This window comes from Podarcis melisellensis, assembly GCF_964234715.1.
Source record: "Podarcis melisellensis genome assembly, chromosome: 17".
NCBI classification, from domain to species: domain Eukaryota; kingdom Metazoa; phylum Chordata; class Lepidosauria; order Squamata; family Lacertidae; genus Podarcis; species Podarcis melisellensis.
This window is the reverse complement of record NC_138534.1, coordinates 8,358,390-8,377,316: the sequence shown is the minus strand read 5'-3', so window position 1 is coordinate 8,377,316 and position 18,927 is coordinate 8,358,390. Positions and strand designations below refer to the sequence as shown.

The 18,927-nt window shown below is 48.1% G+C and overlaps 1 protein-coding gene across 1 annotated transcript in view; it reads left to right on the top strand.

Moving 5' to 3' along the window:
* Positions 1-18,927, top strand: part of C3 (complement C3) — a 67,384-nt gene that overhangs the window by 10,084 nt on the left and 38,373 nt on the right. The window contains exons 6-13 of the mRNA XM_081893696.1: positions 2,538-2,620; positions 3,254-3,344; positions 6,336-6,438; positions 7,039-7,159; positions 8,108-8,223; positions 8,410-8,556; positions 10,053-10,265; positions 17,995-18,189. Coding sequence (XP_081749822.1) covers positions 2,538-2,620; positions 3,254-3,344; positions 6,336-6,438; positions 7,039-7,159; positions 8,108-8,223; positions 8,410-8,556; positions 10,053-10,265; positions 17,995-18,189 — 1,069 coding nt within the window. The remainder of the gene's footprint in view (positions 1-2,537; positions 2,621-3,253; positions 3,345-6,335; positions 6,439-7,038; positions 7,160-8,107; positions 8,224-8,409; positions 8,557-10,052; positions 10,266-17,994; positions 18,190-18,927) is intronic.

Genomic DNA, 18,927 nt, shown 5'->3' with positions numbered 1-18,927 from the left:
TGTTTCTATATCTCCTGCCAGAAGGCAGTAGTGCAAACAGACTGTATCCCGGGTGAGATGAATCCTGCAGGATGTTGTTTGCTTTCCTAAGACAACGGGAACCGTACAGTTCTTCCAAAGATGGGAGAGGATGACCAATAATCCTTTGGGCTGTGGTTATGACCTTCTGGAGCACCTTCCTCTCCCTAGCTGTACAACTGGAGAACCAAGCACAAATACAGTATGTGAGAATGCTCTCTATGGAGCCTCGGTAGAAGGACACCAGCAGTCTCTCACTCAGATTGTTCTTCTTTAAAAGTCTGAGGAAATAAATTCTCTGCTGGGCCTTCTTCACCAGAGCAGTGGTATTTGCGCTCCAAGTCATGCCCTGATCGATAGTCACTCCCAAAAACCTGAATTCCGCCACCCTCTCCACCCGTTCCCCGTTGATATACAAGGGCTGAATGTCCGCCTTTTTTTCCCTGTAATCCACCACCAATTCCTTGGTCTTAGCCGTATTAAGAGCCAGATTGTTCTCTCCACACCAAACACAGAGCCGCTCCACCTCGTCCCGATAGGCGGACTCATCCCCTCCTGAAATGAGCCCCACCACCGTAGTGTCATCAGCAAACTTGATGATTTTGTTGCTGGAATAGATTTGACCATGAATACTACCATGCAGCATATTTGTAGAGAAAGTGAGCTGAAACAGCAACTGGAGAAGAAAGCTCATCAATGTGCAAAGTGCCCTTTATCCTTCTTTTGGGGGTTTCATATGAAACAAAAATACACTCCAAGCTCTCATCAATATTAGTATATATTTACCACCCACAACCAGGGAACACGGGTGGCACTGTGGGTTAAACCACAGAGCCTAGGACTTGTCGGCGGTTCGAATCCCCATGACAGGGTGAACTCCTGTTCCTCGGTCCCTGCTCCTGCCAACCTAGCAGTTTGAAAGCACTTCAAAGTGCAAGTAGATAAATAGGTACCGCTCCGGCGGGAAGGTAAATGGCGTTTCTGTGTGCGGCTCTGGTTCACCAGAACCTGGCCACATGACCCGGAAGCTGTATGCCGGCTCCCTCGGCCAATAAAGCGAGATGAGCGCCGCAACTCCAAAGTCGGTCGCAACTGGACCTAATGGTTAGGGGTCCCTTTACCTTTACCACCCACAACCACCCTGTGACATACACGTAGATGGGGTGTGAGAGTGTGATCTCATCCTCCACATATCCACATCTTAAGATTTTGGGGGCAGGCATTCTGCTCCAAGCTAAACAGCACAGTCCTTTGCATGTATTCCCTGCTGAGCCCAATATGGCTTATCTCAGGTGTGTATGACTAGGAATGTGGCTGGGCAGAGTAAGCTCAACCCTGATCAGGAAGCAGTCATGTGGCAGATCCAACACTGCACCCAAAGGCCTGTCACTCACCCTGGGCAGGGCGGAGGATGGGGAGTGGGTTTTTACACATATTTTGTTGAGGTGCAGCTGAGAGACTTGAGGCTAGGACCCCTTGGGTAGTCCTTGGGGCTCTGGGTCCAATAGGCCCGAAGTCATCACTGCTCCACCGTGCCCCAAAATGGCACTTTGGGGTTCTTCACAGAGTACTGCCAGCAAAGAGAACTGCTGATGGGATCTTGCTGCCAGCTTTAATAATACAGTAATAATAATAATTTATTATTTCTACCCCACCCATCTGGCTGGAACAAGCATAGGAGGAAAGCTCTACATCAGGAACAAGAAGGGGGAAGTCAACACAACAACAACAACAACAATTTATTATTTATACCCCGCCCATCTGGCTGGGTTTCCCCAGCCACTCTGGGTGGCTCCCAATAGAATATTAAAAACACGATAAAACATCAAACATTAAAAACTTCCCTAAGCAGGGCTGCCTTCAGTTGTCTTCTAAAAGTCAGATCGTTGTTTATATCAGTGACATCTGATGGGAGGGAGTTTCAGAGGGCAGGCGCCACTACCAAAAAGGCCCTCTGCCTAGTTCCCTGTAACCTCACTTCTCGTAGTGAGGGAACCGCCAGAAGGCCCTTGGAGCTGGACCTCAGTGTCTGGGCTGAATAATGGGGGTGGAGAGCTCCTTCAGGTATACAGGACCTTTACAGGTCAGCACCAACACTTTGAATTGTGCTCGGAAACGTAATGGGAGCCAATGTAGGTCTTTTAAGACCGGTGTTACGTGGTCTCGGCGGCTGCCCCCAGTCACCAGTCTAGCTGCCACATTCTGGATTAGTTGTAGTTTCCAGGTCACCTTCAAAGGGAGCCCCACGTAGAGCAAAGTGGCACTTTGGCACTTTCTCCCCTCTAATGTATCATAATCATCCCTTTCCCTCAGCCATGGTGCTTTTCTCTGCTGGCTTCTAAGCACCATTTTACTTCTGACCACCATTGGGGGGGGGGGAATGAGCATTAAGGGACATAGACTATATTCTAACCTCACCCATGGTGAGAAGAGACCCTGCAGCCCATTCTGATTTCACCTTTAATATCATGAGTTGACAAAGCAGAAGCAGTGAAGATTCCTTCCTTTTCCTTCTCTAGTTTGGGGACCTGGAAGATTGTGGCCAAGTATCAAGACTCCCCACAGGAGACCTTCAGCACGCAATTTGACGTCAAGGAATATGGTAAGGAGGAGCATCTCTGCTTAGCATTTCCCCTGGCCCATCACAGGCATTGTTTCCTCTTTAATCCCTTGGGTTGGATTCAAGAGATGAATCTTGCCAGTGAAAGACCTGCCCACTTGTGCAACTGGGCTTCCCCCCTCTCCCTGCTCCTGAAGTTGGCTTGCGAGAACCCCCAGAACAGTGCACTGAGAGGGATTGTTGAATTGCTCCCCTTGACTGTTTCCCAGGGAATACTCCCATCGGTCTTCCACCATGACACTTGGAATTGCTCATACTATTGAAATTGCTGGCACTGACCTGAAAGCTCACTACAATTACCGTATTTTTCGCTCTATAAGATGCACCAGACCACAAGACGCACCTTGTTTTTGGAGGAGGAAAACAATAAAAAAATATTCTGAATCTCAGAAGCCAGAACAGCAAGAGGGATCGCTGTGCAGTGAAAGCAGCAATCCCTCTTGCTGTTCTGGCTTCTGGGATAGCTGCGCAGCCTGCATTCGCTCCATAAGACGCACACACATTTCCCCTTACTTTTTAGGAGGGAAAAAGTGAGTCTTATAGAGCAAAAAATACGGTATATATTCTCATCTTTCCATGAATGTTTATATGTTCTTCCCCTGTTTTTCCCTCTAGTACTGCCAAGCTTTGAAGTAATAGTGGAGCCATCAGATAAGTTTTATTACATTGACAGCGACAAGGATTTCAGAGTGGATATCACTGCAAGGTGGGTGTCTGCAACTATGGGAAGGTAAAGACGAGGTATTACCTGCATAACATGAAATTATCACGTCCAGAAAAACAAGAATTCACAGTATGATTTTAAACACGTTTATTTGGAACATTTTGAATGTTTAGAAACATTAGAATGCAAAATACAAAGAAGCAAAAGAGAAGATATTGTAAAGGGGGAGAGAATAAGATCATGTTTTCATTATATTACAGAAAAGAAAATATACGATTTTATACTATCCTGAAACTTATTATTCCAGATTGTAACAATCAATAGCTATATTTCAGTAGATTTGCTTGGCTAAAAGGAACCTATAATTTTCCTGCTTTGGCTGCTAGAATACATGTCACATGTAGTTGGGTTGCTATGTGAACCTTTTAAAAACTGTAAATAGCAGCCACTGGGGGGGGCCCATCCAGTTGTTTTTACCTCACTAGGAACTTCCCTCTTAGAGTTTAGAACAGCTGGAGAGGGGAGAGGAAATATCTCCTGGGATCACAGGACAAAGGCTAAGAGTAAAAACCTTATCAACACCCTCCATGGTGCCTGTCCTGATCAGGCTGCCCAGGAACTGCTACCGTATTTTTCGCTCTATAAGACTCACTTTCTCCCTCCTAAAAAGTAAGGGGAAATGTGTGTGCGTCTTATGGACCGACTGCAGGCTGTGCAGCTATCACAGAAGCCAGAATAGCAAGAGGGATTGCTGCTTTCACTGCCCAGCGATCCCTCTTGCTGTTCTGGCTTCTGAGATTCAGAATTTTTTTCTTCTTGTTTTCCTCTTCCAAAAACTAGGTGCGTCTTGTGGTCTGGTGCGTCTTATAGAGTGAAAAATACGGTATTTACACAGTGGCGTAGCCTGGGGGTGCAGGGGGGCCGGCTGCACCGGGCGCAACATCTGGGGGTTAGGGTTAGGGGGCGCAAATCCACGGGTTAGGGGGCGCAAATCCATGGGTTAGGGGGCGCAAATTACTTGCCTTGCCCCGGGTGCTGACAACTCACGCTATGCCACTGTATTTACAATTTTTTAAAGATTCACGGGGTCACAGCTACAAGCAATGTGTGTAGTGTGACATGTAGTTTGGCCCTTAGGGCAAAAATAGATGCGAGAGGGACAGACACATTTGTTCGTGTACAAATCTAGCCCATTCTTTTATAAAGGGAAGAGGTAGGAAATTCTATTAAAACATCAGATAGGTAAGGGAATCGAACCCTTCCCCTTCCGCAAGTTGATCTCATTGTCATTCTTGTCACTGCTATTATAAATAGACTATGTCTTCCACAGGTAAATCTGTATTCGAAGTGGTACATACAAAAAACAACATTCTAAGTACAGTACAGACGTACCTCTGCTTACATATCCCTCTGGATACGTAAACTTTGGGATGCGAACATGGCAAACCTGGAAGCGCTCTATGTGCTCGCACATGAGCAGAAGCACTCTATGGCACCAACTACTCTATGGCACCACGCACATGTGCAGAACAGGCGCCCTTGGTTGCGGATACTTTGGGATACGTCCGGAGCTCCGGAACGGATCCTGTTCGCAACCGGAGGTACCACTGTATCAGAATAACCACACATAAGACACATAATATCACTGCAACATAATGCTAAGAATAATAATAACCAGCAATTGCAGTTCCTTTAATATATCTAAACATACATCTGCCTATGGTTCTGGCACCGGTCTCCTGCTTTTTGCAGTCCTCTGATCCCTCACACACTTACCCCCATTTGACGTTGAAAACAGATCTTTAATTTCCCAAGAAAATAAGATAATAGGTTAATGACACTGATATTTATAGTTTCGCTTTCTCATTTGGTGAATTAACCAGAAATTTTATGTTAGGAAGAAAAGCAGATGAACTTAGGACTATAAAATATATGTTGGGTGTCTTACATTTATCACAAAAAACACATACTCCATCTCTCCCAACAAATGAAAGGGAAATTCAGTATGTTTTAACTTTATTCTCTGCTTTGAGGTTCTTAGCATTAAGGAAATGTGGTATTAACAGAAATGTGTTTTACATGCATTGTGACTGATGTAACACCACCAGGGTGCGACCGACATAGCCTGGAAAGGGGGTAACAAGCCTAGGCTGCCCGATCCCGTGACTGAGCTGAACATGCAAGTTACAGAGAAATTTTGGAGTCTGCAAAACAGTTACATTTTTCTCAGCTTTTAAAATGCAATTACAGTGGAACCTCGGCTTACATTACCCTTGGGTAATGTAAACTTCAGGTTGTGAAAACGGCAAACCTGGAAGTATTCTTTCGGTTTTCACCGCTTGTGCATGCACAGAAGTGCTCTGCACGGCGCACATGCGCAGAAGTGGCACCTCCGGTTGCGGAAACCTCGGGATCTGACAGGAGCTCTGGAATGGATCCCGTCTGCAACTGGAAGTACCACTGTACAGGAAAGCATCTAAACTGTCAGTAATTTTTTTTTTTTAAGGGAAGATCAGGGCAGTTAACAAAACAGTATACAGTTCTACCTGGAAGTCGAATGGAATCCATTCCGGAAGTCTGTCTGACTTCCAAAACGTTCGGAAACCAAAGCACAGCTTCTGATTGGCTGCAGGAAGCTCCTGCAGCCAATCGGAAGCTGTGGAAGCCCTTTGGATGTTCGGGTTCCAAACAATGTTTGCAAACCGGAACGCTCACTTCCGGGTTTGCTGTGTTCGGGAGCCAAAACATCTGAGTACCAAGGCGTTTGGGATCCAAGGTACGACTGTAATGTTAACTGAAGTTAAATAATATCAGCTAAAACACAAAACATTAAGTAAAAAAGCTTACAAGAGTTATATTGGTCACTACAGAATCACCCAAGGGCAGTCTCCCCAGTTGTGATTCTCTGAAACTGGTAGTCGTCTTTATGCTGCCCCCAGAAAGTGGAGGTAGAACACGGCTTTCATGGCTAGTAGCTGTTGAGAGCCATGTCCTCTGTAAATTGACCCCTGCAATTCATTTTTGTTCTTTTAGGTTTCTCTATGGGAAGAATGTGCAGGGTGTGGCCTTTGTCCTCTTTGGAGTGAAAACAGATGATGTCAAACACAGTATTCCAGATTCACTCAAGAGAATTGAAGTAAGATAGGTGCCTGTGGGTGTGTTTTGTTATGTGCACACGCATATGTGCCACATTGGTTACACTTTTGGTTACACTTTTGCTTTTTTTAAAAAAAGATATTTATTGGCAATTTCACAAATTTTATAAAACATAAAAATCACAAAAAAGACACAAAAAACAAAAACAAAAATACATACAAGAAAAAACCACATGTATAACTTCATTCCCTTATATGCATGAAACTTACTTTCCCGACCTCCTCATATCTCTCCTTACTGTATTCCATTCTCTAATTAAGTCTCTTCAACAAATCCTTCCCTTAATTTCTATTAGATTTTTAAGCTTACTTTCCATATTCACATAAATGTTACAGCTAGCAACTCCTTAATTTCAAAATCAACATCGTCTTAGCATTCAACAATTTTACAGTATTTCTTAAGATAGTCTTTAAATTTTTTCCAATCTTCTTCCGCCTTCTCTTTCCCCTGGTCTCGGATTCTGCCGGTCATCTCTGCCAGTCCCATATAGTCTATAACTTTCATCTGCCATTCTTCCACGGTGGGTAGTTCTTCTGTCTTCCAATACTTTGGTTACACTTTTGCTTTCCTTTCTTTCCAGATAACAGACGGGGAAGGGGAAGCTGTGCTGACAAGAGCAATGCTGCAGAAGCGATTTCAGAACCTCAACGAGCTGGTTGGGCACTCCCTCTATGTCTCTGTGACAGTGATGACTGACTCAGGTGAGCTATGATGCAGACAGGGCCAGATTTAGGTTTGATGAGGCCCTAAGCTACTGAAGGTAATGGGGCCCTTTATATGTCCAGCTGTCTTTTGTCAACAACAAATTGTTGCTGTTTTTTGTGTTGAATATATGCTATATGGTCATTTATGGAGCTAATAGGTGTCTAAAGCCATTTGCACATGTTGCCATGCAACCCGTCCGTGCAGAATGTAGGCACCCTATATATAGAAATGAGCAAACCAATGATATTTTAGGGAGCAGGCTAGGATCACAGGAGCCTACACAACACAAAACACTGTTGCTGTATGTAGGTTTTATTTTATTTTATTTGTTTTTTATCTTATATTTTGGAAATGTACATCCTGGTTTTTTTCCTTTACATTTTTGGGGCCCCCCAAGCTATAGCTTGTTTAGCTTATATGTAAAATAAAGGAAAGGGAGCAAGGAGGGGGAAAAGGAAAAGAAAGAAGCGAGACAGTTTCTCCAGCTAAGTTACCAATCCCTTCCCTGTAGGAGCAGGAGCAGGTATTTGGAGAGAATCCCAAACAAGAACGAAACAGAGAGAGAGAGCATGCAACAGAGTAGAAATACAGGACAAACTGTGTCCTGTATTGAATTAACGCAGGACATTGCATTCTGCATTGAAATACTGGATGATCCTGTATTACATGGGACAGGTGGCAACTCTACGGCCAGTACATAGAGCATTGTGTATAGAGGGGCTGACCTGTTCTTTGGCAAGGATCCTACGGCCAATCCGATGCACAGGGATTCTTCGGCAGTCAAGCAGGTGTGTAAAGGATCACCTGGAGGGCAGGAGATTTGTGTACTGGAGCTATTCCATTTGGAGCAAATGCTGAGAGCCTGGCTCTGAAACACTGTGAAGATTTCTCTCTCCCCGCTTGGCTTCATTCCTTTTCTGAGTCCCCTCTTCTCCTTCCTGCAGGCAGCGACATGGTGGTGACAGAGCGATCTGGCATCAGCCTTGTGACATCGCCCTATCAGATCCACTTCACGAAAACCCCCAAGTACTTCAAGCCGGGGATGCCCTTTGAACTGATGGTAATGTTCACCTGAATCTGTCTTCCTCTTGTGGCCCAGTCCCAGGCTCTTAGAAATCCACAGTGGCGAACATAAGGAGCTGTGGGAAATCTCTTAAATCCATGGATGTCTTGGGGAAAGTGGTGTTGGCTCTGCAGAGATGGCTGCATCTCACGTTCATTCACCTCTTCCTTCTCAATTGCCTAGGTGTTTGTCACCAATCCTGATGGCTCCCCGGCTTCCCGTGTACCTGTGGTGACAGAGCCAATTGCAGCTGATGGAACCACCCAGGATGATGGGACAGCCAAGCTGATCCTGAACACGCCAGCAAACAGCCAAGAGCTCAGAATCACAGTGAGTCCCCCTGAGGCCGTGCCAGGTTCCCTTCAAATGCATGAATTGTGCTATTGGCAGTTCCTGTGTGTCTCTTCTGCACACAGAACCAAAGCAACTGAATTATGATTTTTTTAGGGAGTGGGGATCTGTAGCTCAGTGGGAGAGAGCATGCTTTGCATAGAGGTCCCAGTTTCAGTCTATTTTTGATGGATATACTCTGCTTCCTTGGTCAAATGCTATATGCTTCTGAATACCAGTTGCTGGAAACTGCAGGAAAGGAGAGTGCTCTTGTGTTTGAGTCTTACGTGGGTGGCACTGTGGTCTAAACCACCGATCAGAAGGTTGGCGGTTCGAATCCCCGCAACAGAGTGAGCTCCTGTTCCTCTAGCCCAGTTCCTGCCATCCTAGCAGTTTGAAAGCATGCCAGTGCAAGTAGATAAATAGGTACTGCTGTGGTGGGACGGTAAACGATGTTTCTGTGTGCTCTGGTTTCTGTCACGGTGTTCTGTTGCTCCAGAAGTGGTTTAGTCATGCTGGCCACATGACCTGGAAAGCTGTCTGTGGACAAATGCTGGCTTCCTCAGCCTGAAAACGAGATGAGTGCCACAACCCCATAGTTGCCTTTGACTGGACTTAACTGTCCAGGGGTCCTTTACCTTTACCTGCTTGTGAACTTCCCACAGGCATCTGATTGGCCACTGTGTGAACAGGATTGTGGATTAAATGGTGGACTTGATTCAGCAGGCTCTTCTTATGTTCCCCTTGAGAGCAACAGTCTGACTTGGTTCATGTGGTTTATTGGGACTTCAGTCGCAGTGTTTACTCTTTAAACTTTAGATCCCAATAAACTATATTCTAATTTTCTTCTTTCTTTTGATGGCAGTTCACCAATTCCATCTCACCTGCACCTTTGACGTGTTGTTCAGCCATCATTCACACTGCAGACTGGAGTTCACAAGTTACTTAAGATGGCTTTCCCCCAAGAGCCAAGATAACTTGTGCTTTAAAGGAATCTATAATGTGAATCTTCATTGGTCTAAATAGGGTTGAGAGACCACACTGTTCTCTTTTTATCCTGAGGTACTGAAAAGACCCACCATTCTGACCCATTGATTCCAGGCACAGTGCAGGACCCGACCCAAGATTGTGTGGGGCTTGGTAGCTGGGAACGCAGTGATTTATATACTGTATATATATAATTTCTCCATAACTGCTACATCCTATATTTGAGGAAGGGTGTTCTGAATTTCAGTTACTTCAAATATTCATATTAAAGTGGAGTTATTTCTGAAGATACAGGTTACGTAACAGAGGTGTTTCATGGATCTTCATAGGTCCAAGATTCTATCCAGTTCCTCCCCACTAGGACATTGCCACCCTGGGCAGGATATAAATATGAATATAATAATAAACACTCAACTGTGCTCCGTGTGGACCCTCTCTCACAATGTTGGATGTAAAAGGACTAATGGATTCATGTCTGAGATCTGATCAACACGTTCAATTTTCTGTAGGTAAAAACCAGAGATCCCCAACTTTTAAATGAACGTCAGGCAACCAAGACCATGATAGCTACAGCATACCAGACCCAAGGAGGATCCGGAAACTTTCTCCATTTGGCAGTCACAGCTACAGAGCTCAAGGCTGGAGACAACTTGCCTATCAATTTCAACGTGAAGAGCAACAACCAACAAGTACTGAATCAGATCCAATATTTCACCTATATGGTAAGTACTGGGCAGAATGGAAGCCTGAGGGCCAAGTCTCCATACACCTGTTAATATTGAAGGTGTTGGTGAGAGAGGGAAGAGGGAAGTCTTCAGCCATGCGCCTAGTCCTCATGGAGAAGCAGGGAGATGTTATATAATGAAATGAGGGGGGTATTTAAAAGGTATTTTGTAAAAAGACTGGAAGCCTTTCTTTTAGGAATAATAGGGTCAGATGTACCCAGTGATCAAAAGAACTTGTTTCTCTATGCAACTATGGCAGCCTGAATGATATATTCTCAGAAATGGAGGGAGGGAACAGTACCAACAAGGGAGAAGAAGCAGCTGAAATTTGTGGCGCATGTAGAATTAGCAAGCTTTAACTAAGAAGAGACCAGGAAGTAAAGACTTTTAAGGAAGATTGGAAAGTGTTTGTAGCATATCTGAAGAATCATTGTAAACAGGTTAAGGCATTAACAGGATTAGAGTAAATTCAACAGTATAAATCAAGTAGAGAAATGATGAGAAAAAAGAAAAATGGGAGTAATTCGAATATTTGGTAGTAATTGATAACTAAAATGAACTATGTTGAGGGGGTGAAAGGAAGTCAATGATCAATGTATTGTTGTATTGGTTAATGTATGAATGTGGAAAATCTGTAACAGAATTTTTTTTTTAAAAAAAAATAAAGGATAAGCAGGTGTCACGGCCACCCAGGACGGGTCCCAGCTCACAAGAGACCTCACTCCGTTGCAGTTTATTTACAGGAAAAGTTTATTGAAGATTTCTGCTTCTCGTACAGTTCAGCATCGTGGCCGTACGTCTGTCACGTTAGACCGCTGAAGTCCCCTCTGACTCCTCCCCTCTTCCACACCAACTTAATAGCCTGGCTCTAGACCACCTCTTCCTCTCCTTTCTTTTCCGCAGGGTCTTCCTGCCCCCCTGGGTTCCCTCTCTCCGTGACTCGCCTGAGGCTGAATCCTCTGCCGCCTCTTCCCCCCTCCTTCTGGCTTTAGGGCCGGGCTCCTCCCCTGAGCTCTCTCCACTTCCGCGCGCCTCTACGTTTGAACTTGGCGCGCGTACGTTGCTGCTGACCTTTCTTTCGACCGCTACACCACCCCTTGTGCTGCTCTCCACCCTTTCCGGCTGAACACCTTGCTCCAACCCCCTTTCTCTGTTCTCTCCTAATCCTGCTCCCTCCGAGAGGCTGACGACTCCACCCCCTTTACTCCGTTCCGGCTGAGACGCCTCTTGCTGCGTCTGTCTTCCACTGGGCTCCTCTCCGCTTCTCCCTTCTCCTCCCTTTTGCTTGATTAAGGTAACCCCCTTTTGAGAATCCTCTGACTCGCTGCTCAGACTCGTGGATTCCCTCAGAATTCCGTCATCTTCTTCCTCATCCTTCTGCCCCTCCTCCCACTCGCTCTCCGTCTCCTCTGTCATCTCCTCCTCTCTCCCAGAAACCCTGACATCCATCCCCCCCTCGAAGCCCCCCCTTCCCCCCTCCCGCTCGCCGGGTGCAGGTTGAGGAAAACGTGGTTCTTCCGGGGTCGGTTCAGGATACAAGTTGTCCACTTCAACGTTCTCCTCTGTCATCTCCGTATATGTGTGTTCGAACTCGGGTTCCCCACCCACAGACATCACAGTCTCTTCCTCCATCACTGCTTCTCCTGGCGCTGCCTGCCAAGGACCTACCATCCATCTCTGACTCCATGCCTCCCTTGGCTGATCCACCCACCAACAAGGGCCTGTCTCCTCCCCCCCCAGTCTCGGATCCCTGGTCGGGCTTGTTTCGGGCGTATGGCCCTCGGGTGAGGAGAAACCCTCGAACGTGCTGTCTGACAAAGTGGGCGTGAAAAGCCAATCATCAAAATACTCCTCGGGCATGGGCTTGTGCGGAAAAAGTGCATGGAACTCCTCCTTCAACAGGGGTTCGTCCAACGCGTAACCCGGCACCCAGCTATTGGCAGAGGCCGGAGTGCCTTCCCTGGCTAGAAAATATTCAACTCCCTCCTCCCCCCATCTCGAGTCCAGTATCTCTGTGACCTCGTTAAGAGGTTCTGGTCTTGGCGATTCCCCCCCCTCAGGCGCCCTCCTACGTGGCTCTGGGAGTGCTCCTGACTCTTGAAACCTGTGTGGGGTTTTGTAGGGAGTGAGCACCGACCTATGAAAGACCGGGTGCACCCTGGAACCCTCCGGAAGGGCTAGACGAAAAGCCACCGGATTGATCTTAGCCTCAACTTGATATGGCCCTAGCTGCCTGTGTCCTAACTTCTTCTTGGCCAATGACCTGGCCGGCATCGCGTGGGCTGCTAACCACACCCAGTCCCCAATCTGGATGTCCTCTCCCGCCCTCCTGTGCTTATCGGCCTGCACCTTATACGCCTGTTTTGCCAGCTCCAAATGTCTCCGCAGCTCCTCGTGCACCTCTTGCAACTCCGCTGCAAACTGGTCGGCATCTTGAGGCCCCCCCCCTCCTGGTGCCGCAAATCTCGGGAAGGTTCTGGGATGACGGCCATTGTTCGCGAAGAAAGGCGTCACCCCGGTGGATGCGTGTTTCGTGTTGTTGTAGGCGAATTCAGCCATCGGCAGATAGTCCACCCACGCCGCAGGTCGCTGGTTGGCGTAGCACCGCAGGTACTGCTGCATGATCGCGTTGACCCTCTCCGCTTGACCGTTGGTTTGTGGATGTCTCGCCGATGTCAGGTTGATTTTGACGTGCAAGATGCCCAGAAGCTTTCGCCAGAAAGTGGAAACAAACTGGCGCCCCCTGTCGGACAAGACGGACTGCGGAAGTCCATGCACTCTGAAGACGTGATCGATGAAGAGCTTTGCGGTCTGTTCTGCCGTCGCCACCTTGGCACAAGGGATGAAATGCGCCATCTTGGTGAACAAGTCCACCACCACTAACACCGCCGTCTTACCTCTGGAGCTGGGCAGGTCCGTAACAAAGTCCAACGCTACCCTCTCCCACGGTTGCTGCGGTGTCTCCAGCGGTTCTAACAATCCCGCCTGCTTCTGGTGCACTGGTTTGGACCTCTGGCAGATATCACACCTGGCGACGTAGTCCGCCACCTCTCCTCTCATCTGGGGCCACCAAAAGTCTCTAGCCACCAACTCCATCGTCTTCTCTTTGCCGAAATGGCCTGCACTAGGGGCGTCATGCAATTGTTGCAGAACCTTGGCTCGAAGATCGTCGGTGGGCACGTAAAGGGCACCCTTACGAGTCAAAAGTCCATCTTGCAATTGGAACTCCTCGTTGTCTCGCGACCCTCCGCGTAGCTCCTCCATCTTGGACTGTGCAAACTGATCCCTTTGCAACGCGCGTCGCACCGCGTCCAGGTCGACTGCGATGGTAGCGCACGTCCACGCCTGCGGTGCGAAAATGTGCTTTGCTGCGATTGGAGCTGCTTCCTCCAAGTATTGCGGCTTTCGGGACAGCGCGTCTGCAATAACATTGGAGTCTCCTGGGATGTATTCTATTTTGAAGTCGAAATCCGCAAAGAACTCCGCCCAGCGCATGTGTCGCTGGGTCTGTAACTTAGCCGTCCGCCAATACTCTAAGTTCTTGTGATCCGTGCGGACTTGCACCGTGTGCTTGGCTCCTATTAAGAAGTGTCGCCACGCTTTGAAAGCTGCATGAATGGCCAACAACTCCCTGTCCCATATGGTATAATTGCGCTCCGTCTTGCTGAGCTTCCGGGAGTAGAACGCACCCGGTCTCCAGTTGCCTTGTGAATCCTCTTGCAAAAGAACGGCCCCAACCGCTCTGTCTGACGCATCGGTCTCTACCCGCATGGGTCTGCCGGGATTCACGTGGAGCAGCTGCTCTTCGGAGGCGAAAAGACCTTTAAGCGTCCGGAAGGACCGCTCCGCTTGTTCGGTCCAGACGAACTTCTTCTTCTTGGAACTGAGGGTGTCAGTGATAGCCGCCGTCGCGTTCGCAAAACCTTTAATAAACTTGCGGTAAAAATTGGCAAAGCCGATGAACCTCTGGACCTCTTTCCGATTTCGAGGGCTTTTCCAGTCCAACAGCGCTTGAACCTTAGCCCTGTCCATGGCCAGTCCCTCGTCGGACAACTTGTAGCCAAGGAAATCAACCTCTCTGACATCAAACTGGCATTTTTCCAACTTGGCGTACAACCTGTGGTCCTTCAGCCTCTGCAGGACCTCCCTCACGTCCTTATCGTGATCCTCCGGCGATTCCGAGAAAATCAGGATATCGTCGAGAAAGCAGACACACTTCTTGTAGAGGAGACCTGCTAGCACGTGGTGCATAAATGCTTGAAAAACGTGGCTGCCATTTTGGAGACCGAAAGGCATGACTCTGTATTCGTATGTGCCCAGAGGGGTGAACATGGCGGTCTTCCACTCATCTCCTTTCCGGATGCGGATGAGATTGTAAGCTCCACGTAGGTCCAGCTTGGTGAAAATCTTGCCCCTCCTGACGGTCGCTAAAAGGTCGTCAATCTTGGGCATGGGGAAAGCTTTGGGCTTAGTCAAGCTGTTTATGAACCTGTAATCCACTATAAGCCTTTTTTGGGGCGTGTTTTTCTTCTTCACAAAGAACACAGGGCTGCCACCCGCTGCTTTAGATTCCTGGATGAAACCTCGCTTGAGGTTATGGTCTATGAACTCCCGAAGCTCTTGCATCTCGTCTTCCGACATGGAGTACAGCTTGGCAGCAGGCAGTTGCGCCCCTGGCACTAAATCAATCGCGCAGTCGTAAGGTCTGTGAGGCGGCAACTTGTCAGCTTCCTTCTCACAGAAAACCTCCAAGAAGTCCTGGTACTTGTGAGGCACTGTTTGCACCATACCCAGATGCAACTGCTGCTCGGCTTCTCCTCCCTGATCGGTCTGAAAGCAATGCTGAGCACAATACGATGAACAAAAGGTGATCTGCCGCTGGTACCACGCAACCGCGGGACTGTGCCTCTCCAGCCAACTCATGCCTAACACGATGGGTGTGTCCGATAAGTGGGTGACATTGAAACTAATAAGTTCTCGATGGTTGCCAATCTGCATCATCATGGGAGGGGTTTGCTGCACCACTTGCCCCCCCAGCAACTTCCTGCCGTCTACCGTGACCACGTTTAGAGGCGTCGTTGCAGGCAGGAGCGCCATGTTGTGCTGCTTAACGAACTGCAGTCCCACGAAGTCGGCGTTGCTTCCCGAATCGATCGTTATTGGAACCTCGAGGAGTCTCCCATCAGGCAACTGGAGTGTTGCTGTGAGCAGAACTGCCGGTCTGGGAGGCAAAGGGTCCACGCTCTGCAGTGATGCTGGGGGCTTGTCTACAGATCCGCCTGGCTGAGCCCCAGTAGCTCTGCTTCCAGCCAGGCACTGTCGTTTCCCTGAAGCTGCTCCCCTGGTTGCACCTCTGCTGTTACAGTTGCCAGTGCTGCAGTGTGCTTCTGGAGCCTCTGGGGGCACTCTTTCGCCATATGGTGCGCACTGTCACAGATGTAACACTTCCTGGTTCCTCTAGGAGGCTTCGCTTTGGCTGCACCAGGGACAGGGCTCTGGGATGGCTTCTGAGCCCTAGCACCACCAATCTCCATTGGCTCCTCGCTGTCCTTCCCCATTGGCGAGGGGTGCGCACGGCTGAAATCCCTGTGCACAAAAGGGAGAGTCCTCGCTTGCGCACGCGCTTGGGGCCCGTCCTCCTCGTGCCACGGACGTCCCTCATGTCGAATTCCAATAGCTAAAGCCCGTTGCACCACGTCTTCTAGGGTCTGGGGTCTGTCCCCCCTAGCGATCTCATCCTTGATGGGGGGGCTCAATCCCTCCCAAAAAAGATCTCTGACCGGCTTACTGTCCTTTGGCCAATCTAAGGCGGTGAGCAATGCAAAAAATTTAGAGTGGTATTGGCGCACAGTCGCTTTCCCCTGCCTCAGCCCGTGCATTTGACGGCGCGCAATGTCCACATCCACAGAGGATTGAAAACAAGAATCCATCGCTTTGATGAACGCAGTTGAATTGCGACGGGCCGGTCCATCTTCGCGCCACAGATTGCGTAGCCAAGCCCTGGCCTCCCCATGCAGGTGCGAAACAATGAACCCCACTTTCTCCTCCTCATCTTTAAAATCGTGACGGAGTAAATGCAGTGCATATACGACGTCCGCTCTGAAATTGGGATAGTCTTGCAAGTTGCCATTAAAATGCGGAACCAGGGCACCCCCCCTCCGTCCAAGCGCAATGCCCTCCGCTCTGGAACCTGGGGCCCCCGCCCTGTCCGCGTGTTCCCACCTTGCCTGCAAATCCTGGCACGTCTTCTCCAAGTCGTCATTCTTCTTCTGCGAAGCAATGACTGCCGATGTGAGAGCGGTAACCTGATCCCGCAGTGCAACCAGCTGCTCCTCAGCGCTCATGGCTGCTCCCGTTCGTGAGCTTCGCAAAAAAAATTTTTTGCTTTCTGAGAGGGGACTTACTGTCACGGCCACCCAGGACGGGTCCCAGCTCACAAGAGACCTCACTCCGTTGCAGTTTATTTACAGGAAAAGTTTATTGAAGATTTCTGCTTCTCGTACAGTTCAGCATCGTGGCCGTACGTCTGTCACGTTAGACCGCTGAAGTCCCCTCTGACTCCTCCCCTCTTCCACACCAACTTAATAGCCTGGCTCTAGACCACCTCTTCCTCTCCTTTCTTTTCCGCAGGGTCTTCCTGCCCCCCTGGGTTCCCTCTCTCCGTGACTCGCCTGAGGCTGAATCCTCTGCCGCCTCTTCCCCCCTCCTTCTGGCTTTAGGGCCGGGCTCCTCCCCTGAGCTCTCTCCACTTCCGCGCGCCTCTACGTTTGAACTTGGCGCGCGTACGTTGCTGCTGACCTTTCTTTCGACCGCTACACCACCCCTTGTGCTGCTCTCCACCCTTTCCGGCTGAACACCTTGCTCCAACCCCCTTTCTCTGTTCTCTCCTAATCCTGCTCCCTCCGAGAGGCTGACGACTCCACCCCCTTTACTCCGTTCCGGCTGAGACGCCTCTTGCTGCGTCTGTCTTCCACTGGGCTCCTCTCCGCTTCTCCCTTCTCCTCCCTTTTGCTTGATTAAGGTAACCCCCTTTTGAGAATCCTCTGACTCGCTGCTCAGACTCGTGGATTCCCTCAGAATTCCGTCATCTTCTTCCTCATCCTTCTGCCCCTCCTCCCACTCGCTCTCCGTCTCCTCTGTCATCTCCTCCTCTCTCCCAGAAACCCTGACAGCAGGGTTCAGCAATCTTTCCTACAGCACTGCCCCTTTGTGGGTTGAGGACAGTTTCATGTTATTGTGGCACTTATACGGAGCCCACAAAAATAAGTAAACTCTTCCATGTCACAGTTCTGCATGAGGAGAAAAACATTTGTATGACACGTATTGTTGAATGGAGCTCCCCCCCCCCATTTTTAAAATTAATTTTCCACATTTTTAAACAAACAAACCAACACACATCATAACTGAACTTGGTCCAATGTTAATATCATAATTAAATGACTTCCTCAAATTCCCTTGACTGAATTTCATTGTATATGATTGTAACCGTTTTCCAAAATACTATCTCATAAAATTTACTTAATCCTCTTAACATCTTTATCTATTTTCATCTTAACTTTAAACATATTCTTTTATAATTTCACATATTTAAATCTGTAGCCTATCTGCTATTTCTCAAGTATTTCTATTTAATTTATCTTAGCATATTTGAATAAGTAGTCTTTAAACAAATCAGTGCTTCTTAGCTCCCTTCATGTTAAACAATAATGGCTTCTTCAACCATCAGATCTTGACTAAGGGGAAGGTGTTCAGGGTTGGAAGGCAGCCCAAAGCACCAGGACAAAATCTGGTGACCATTTCCTTGCCCATCACCCCGGATCTCATCCCTTCCTTCCGGATTGTGGCTTACTACGAAGTGGCGAACAATGAGATTGTGGCCGACTCCGTCTGGGTGGATGTAAAGGATACCTGCATGGGAACGGTAAGTCGCTCTTCTCATGGATTCCTACAACATCAGTGCGAGCCTTCTTCTTCCTACAGCCATATCAAAGGTGTAAAGTAACTCTTCCCCTACTCTTCCCCTACTCAAAGCTTTTCAGAGCATATGACTTGAGAGTTTCCCCCACAAAACTGTTTGGTTTCTAGTTGGAAAATGAGTAGAACCTAACAACATGCATGCAAATATATTCACCTTTAATAACTTGTAAATAACCTGACACTAGGGAAGGGAGATGAATTCAGTTCTTATTATAATGCAAACTTACAGAATTTGCACTTCCTAACACGTTATGAGAACCAAAATGCAGCTATCCTTGGAAATGCACATTTCTCTGAATTTTGTGAGGGAGTTTTCTTTTTAGAAACATAAATTTTATTAGAGTTTATAAAGAAAACTACAAAGATTATTGTCAAATATCTTTTTTGGGTTCAACCTAAAACATTAATTCAGGGGCAAAAAGACGAGTGAGATAGAGGAAGCAGTGGCGTAGCGTGGGTGGCTGGAGGGGCCGTGGCTCTGGGCACATTTTTTTGAGGGGGCGCAATGAGGCGCCCCCATGACTGGCTCCTTCATCAAGGCCAGAGCTGTGGGGAGGGAAGCTGTGCCCAAGCTGGGCCTTCAGGGCCCAATGCTGTCAGCCGGCCTCAGTTCCACTCCCAAGTCAGGCCTGATCCGGGGGCAGAAGAATCATCCCAAGTTTTCTTGACTTCTTGCTTAATT